Genomic DNA, 4,703 nt, shown 5'->3' on the forward strand with positions numbered 1-4,703 from the left:
GGCCGTCGGCCGTGCGGGGGCGCGGAGGCGGCGGTGGGGACGGTTGGGGGGCTGCTGGAGAGGGTGGATGTGATCATTGTGGAGTCCGAGGCGCGGCCGCCGGCAGATCACCGGTCGGGGGCGGTGTATGGGATGCTCTACCAGCGGCTGGGGTTCCTGGGTTTCCTGCACCAGCCGTGGGGCCCCGCGGGGCTGCGGCTGGGCTGGGCGCGGCAGCCGGCCGGCCGCGCGGCGGCGCGGGCGGCGGTGGCGGCGGCGAGCTGAGGCGTGCGCACGCGCGCGCGTTTCGGCCGCCGCGCAGCCGCTGGGGGATGAGTTCAGATGACTGAACAGCACACTGCTTGCCCTGGCTTGCCTGCTGTGTTTGTACCCTCATTTGTGACCCTCACATGCAGCACACGGGCCCTGTTGCTGGCGTTTGTTTATTTGCCTTGACAGGGCTGTGCGCAAGTTGACCTTGTTGCAGCGTCGTGGGTTGCCGTGCTGCACTGTGCTTTTGAACATTTGAGTTTTGACGCCTCGGGCTTCATCATACAGCTGCACATACATACCAGCCGCTTCAAACACACACGCACAGACGCACGCACATACATACACACACAAACGCGCTCACTTGTACTCCCACACACCCCAGCAGCATAACATTTGCGCCCCTGCATACTCTGTGCAGTATGTATATTTTGTAAGCATAATCTGTGCAGCCCGCTTTTACTTTGGTATTACAAAACAGCCGGATCCCAACGCGCGTCGATAAGGACAACCAGCCCCAGCAGAACGCATACGGCGAGGGAGGGTGCGCACACGCCGGGCCGCGGCGGCGGAGCAGCAGCATTGAATGTCGGGCTGTGAATGGCAGCGAACGGGGCCACGCACCAGAATGGCGGCGCTGCCCTGCCAATAATCACCAATCAAAAGCCAGGGCAGCCGTGGGTTAGGACAGCTGCCGCCTCCGTGCAGGCGTTTGAGACCAATCAGTTGCAGGCCACGTCTTCTGAGGACCAGATATAGGATTTGAGGTACATTCGAGGCACAACCCCCGCTCCCATACAACTACTGCCACCCGCCGCCGCCGCCGCCGCCGCCGCCGCCGCCGCCGCTGCCGCCGCTGCCCGGCCACGTCCCTGCGGGCCCATCCGACGCCGGCCGCTGCTCCCCACTGCCGCTGGCGGCCGTTCCCGCACCCGCGCCTGCGCTCGTGCTCGCGCCGCCGCGGGGGGCCTCAGCGCCCATGCCGCGCGCGAGCTGGGACAGCAGGGCGCCGACTGCGCCGCCCGCGCCGCCCGCCACGCGGCCGAGCGCCTCTGCGTCCCGCAGCCGCCGGTCCAGCTGCCGCCACGTCTCCTGGAACCTCTGGTGGTTCGAGATTGGAAGTTTGGATGGGAGTGGTATGCAGGTGATTTGTGTTTGCTCGATATCAGAGGAGCGCTTGTGGTATGCAGGTGATTTGTGTTTGCTCGATATCAGAGGAGCGCTTGTGTTTGAGGGGTAAAGCTGGGATGGGGGGCAGAGGCGGGCACCATGCAGTGCTGGGGTGCAGTAGGCGAGAGGAGCCCCCACCATCCCCCGCTGCCCCAAGCCAACCCCTTCCCCCTTCAGCCGTTCGGCGGGCGCCCCTTGCGCGCCTGCGCCGCCCTAGCAGTGCGCCCTGAGCGTCAGGCGCTGACCGCGCGGCGTCACCAGCCGACCGCCACCGTGGCTGACCGCAGCGTCGGAGCATCATTTGGACTGATGACGTCATGGGAGACCCCACAAACACATTTGAAATTGGAGGGCGAAGCGCTCACCGGCGAAAAGTCTGTGAGCATGTAGAGCTCTGTCGCCGCGTACACGCCCCCCACTAGCGCCCTCTTCCAGTACCAGTCCGCCCCCACCGCGCCGTCCCCCGCAGCCGCCAGCGCCTCGTCAGCAACCTCCGCCAGCAGCGCCGCGCCCGCCGCCGCCTGCGCCGGCGCCGCGAGCGCCGCGAGCGCGCCCGGCCACGAGTCGATGTGCGGGGCGACCCCGAGCTCGAGGCGGCGGCGCAGCGCGGCGGCGAGGCGGACGCGCTGGTCGGGGCTGGACAGCGCAGCCGCGAGCGCCGCGACGGCTGGGTCGACGCCGGCGCCCGCATCGTCGGGGCCGCCGCCGCCGTCTTCTTGCCCGTCCCGCCCGCCGCCGCCGCGGCGCTCCAGCAGCTGCCGCGCCGCCGCCGCGTCCTCCGCGAGCCGCCGATTGGCGCGGCGCGCGACGGCGCGCGCGAGGCCGGCGCCGCCGCCAGGCAGCGCGGCGGCGGCGGCGGGGGAGAGGCCGAGGTCGCGCGCCGCGGCGGTCAGGGCTGCGTGGGACCAGCCGAGCCGGTTGACGTGTTTGAGCGCCTGGTTTCAGGGGTTGATGTCACATGCTGGGTGTGAGGTTTGAGGGGCTTGATTCGGGGCGGCTAGGGGGTCGAGCAATGGCAGCGGCGGGGGCGCTCTGCCTCGGCCCGGCGACGTTCAAACGTCCAGCCCCTGGGACCCAGGGGTTTCGGCTCGAGACATGCATGCCATAAGCCGCATCACGTCCCACCCACCGCATCCACAAGCTGCTCCTTGAGCGCTTCGCCTCGATCGTCACCGCCGCCGCCGCTCGGCCCCGCCTCCGGCTGTGGCGCGGCCCCTGCGTGCGCTGCTGCTGCAGCGGTGTGGCGACGCGTCGCGAGGAGCAGATGCTGCTGCAACACGGCCTGCTCGCCACCCCGTCGCAATAAGTCACCACAACGTAGCAAGACGGGCAGCATCTTGCTAGGAGGCGCCGAGTTGGTGCCGTATGTGAGACCGCTGGTCGTTGGCGCTGATGAATGCAGAGCGCTCGTATGTCAGTATCAGTGTCAAAGACGCAACTCCATCCTCTGCTGTCAATGCGCACTTGTCCAAAGGCTCGATCTTCGCCAGGCGTCACTTGTGCCTGGGTGTGTGGTGACGCGCTCAACCGCATGCTCGCAGGCGAGTGGACACATGCTGAGTGCTGTGCCTTATGTTGCTGGCACAATCGCCTTGAACATGTACGGCATGTTTTGGGGGGACAGCATGCATGTGCGTGTATATGCCAACATGCGCGACATGCCGTCGCTACGCAGGACGTGCAGCGCAGACCATGTGTTCATCTGCTCGCCTGCCCTGTGCATTTGCACATGCGGCATGCCTTCTGCAGAATCACAAGCAACCCAGCACCCCAAACCCAGTTCGGCATCGGCCCCACTCTAAACTCCCCCGTCACGCGCGCGATAGCAGTCACCTGTCTCAAGGGTTACATACGCCGCCCTTCCATGGGCAGTCAGCGGCACTGGAGAGTGAGTTTGTCATGAGATATGTTTCTTGTGGCAATTGTGCATGTGTATATTCTAGCCTGCCCCTGCCAACTGCCCCGCACTATGCATGCAGCACCGACAACACATCAATCCCAAGCCAAGCGGCGCCCGTGCTTGTTCGGGGCCGGCAGGCCTGGTGTTGGGGCGTGCCCTCAGCGCAGGCGGCCCCGGCGCCTGTAAGCTGTTCTGTGATGACAAGAGATGGGGGGATGCGCGCTCTAGGAAGCAAGCAAAGCTTCTTCAGCAGACGGTCCAACTTCAATACCACGGTTGCGAGTGACGGCGAGGGGAGCAGCAACACCACCAGCCGAAAGCCGGGTGCAATCAATCTAGCGCATGGCATCAGGCTTTGTAACTCAAATCAGCAGCATTTGAGGGGCGGTCAGCGGGGCCAAGACAGGCCCGGCACCACCGCCCGCGGGGCAAAATGAATGAGTGCAGTGCGGCTCAAACGGCGCAGCAAAGGCCGCGCGCGCATTGTTTTGTTGCTACAGGTCCCTGCGTTTTGCGGTCTACGCAGAAAGCCTGAGATCTTCACGGAAAGATTCTCTGATGAGATGCTCGCACCAACGACCACAGGGTCTCATGCGGGTTGCAGGTCAAACACTGCGGTCAATTCAGGGGCAGGCCACCAGGGCGGCGCGCCCGACCGGGTCGCTTCCAGCACAGCAGATGGCCCGAGGAACGCCGCTGCGCCGCTTCCAGCCACGGCTGGGCTTGCAGACGGGCACAGTCAATACTTCATAACGCGTACTGTAGCGCGCGCCCGCCGACGCCAGAGCTGCCCCAGCTCATTAGGCTTAGCTGTGCGTCGGCTGGCCCCTGGACGGGCGCACCTGCGGCTTCTTGTCACCCGCCTTGCTGTCGGGCGCGATGTACGGCGGCGCGAGCGCGTCCAGGCACGACTTGGACAGCCCGAGGCTGTTGCCGGCGCACTGCGCGAGCACCGCGGTGTACTCGTAGTCGTGGTGGTTGAGCGCGCCGTTGCGGCGGCTGGGGCAGGTCTGCTTGCGCGGCGAGAGCTTCAGGCAGGAGGTCGTGGTGAGGGCGGTGGGGCAGGTGGTGTTGGCGCCGATCCGGAGGCGGGGGATCTGGGTGCCGTAGCCGGCGATGCCGGGGGGCAGCGTCGGGACCTGGGGCGGGCAGCGCAGGATCGGTGGGGGTGGTTTTTTAGGGGCTGTTTGAGCGTGCGGGGCCGGGAAACGCAAGAGGGCGCTTTGGCGGGAAAGGGGATTGAGGTGCAGCCGGGCGGTTGCTTGGCAATTGGTAATCGAGAGCAGTTTGCGAGAACACTCGCAAATAAGCACGCGCCGCCCCACAGCCGCCGCCTGCAGCACAACCCCTCTCTGCCCCGCCCACCCCACCCGGGCCCCCGGGC

The 4,703-nt window shown here is 66.4% G+C and overlaps 2 protein-coding genes across 2 annotated transcripts; one reads left to right on the forward strand and one right to left on the reverse strand.

The window, feature by feature from the left end:
• Nucleotides 1-27: 27 nt before the first annotated feature.
• Nucleotides 28-264, forward strand: MNEG_14178 (hypothetical protein; the record flags this gene model as incomplete). Its single annotated transcript, XM_014037349.1, has 1 exon — nucleotides 28-264. A coding segment is annotated over one exon (237 nt), but the record flags the coding sequence as incomplete, so codon positions are not given.
• Nucleotides 265-1,050: 786 nt separating this feature from the next.
• MNEG_14179 (hypothetical protein) lies at nucleotides 1,051-2,755 on the reverse strand (the record flags this gene model as incomplete). The annotated part of the gene is made up of 3 exons (XM_014037350.1): nucleotides 1,051-1,350; nucleotides 1,785-2,314; nucleotides 2,731-2,755. The coding sequence occupies 3 exons, from the start codon at nucleotides 2,753-2,755 to the stop codon at nucleotides 1,051-1,053; spliced, it is 855 nt and encodes a 284-aa protein (XP_013892804.1).
• Nucleotides 2,756-4,703: the final 1,948 nt, after the last annotated feature.

Source organism: Monoraphidium neglectum, assembly GCF_000611645.1.
Source record: "Monoraphidium neglectum strain SAG 48.87 unplaced genomic scaffold scaffold04308, whole genome shotgun sequence".
NCBI classification, from domain to species: Eukaryota; Viridiplantae; Chlorophyta; class Chlorophyceae; order Sphaeropleales; family Selenastraceae; genus Monoraphidium; species Monoraphidium neglectum.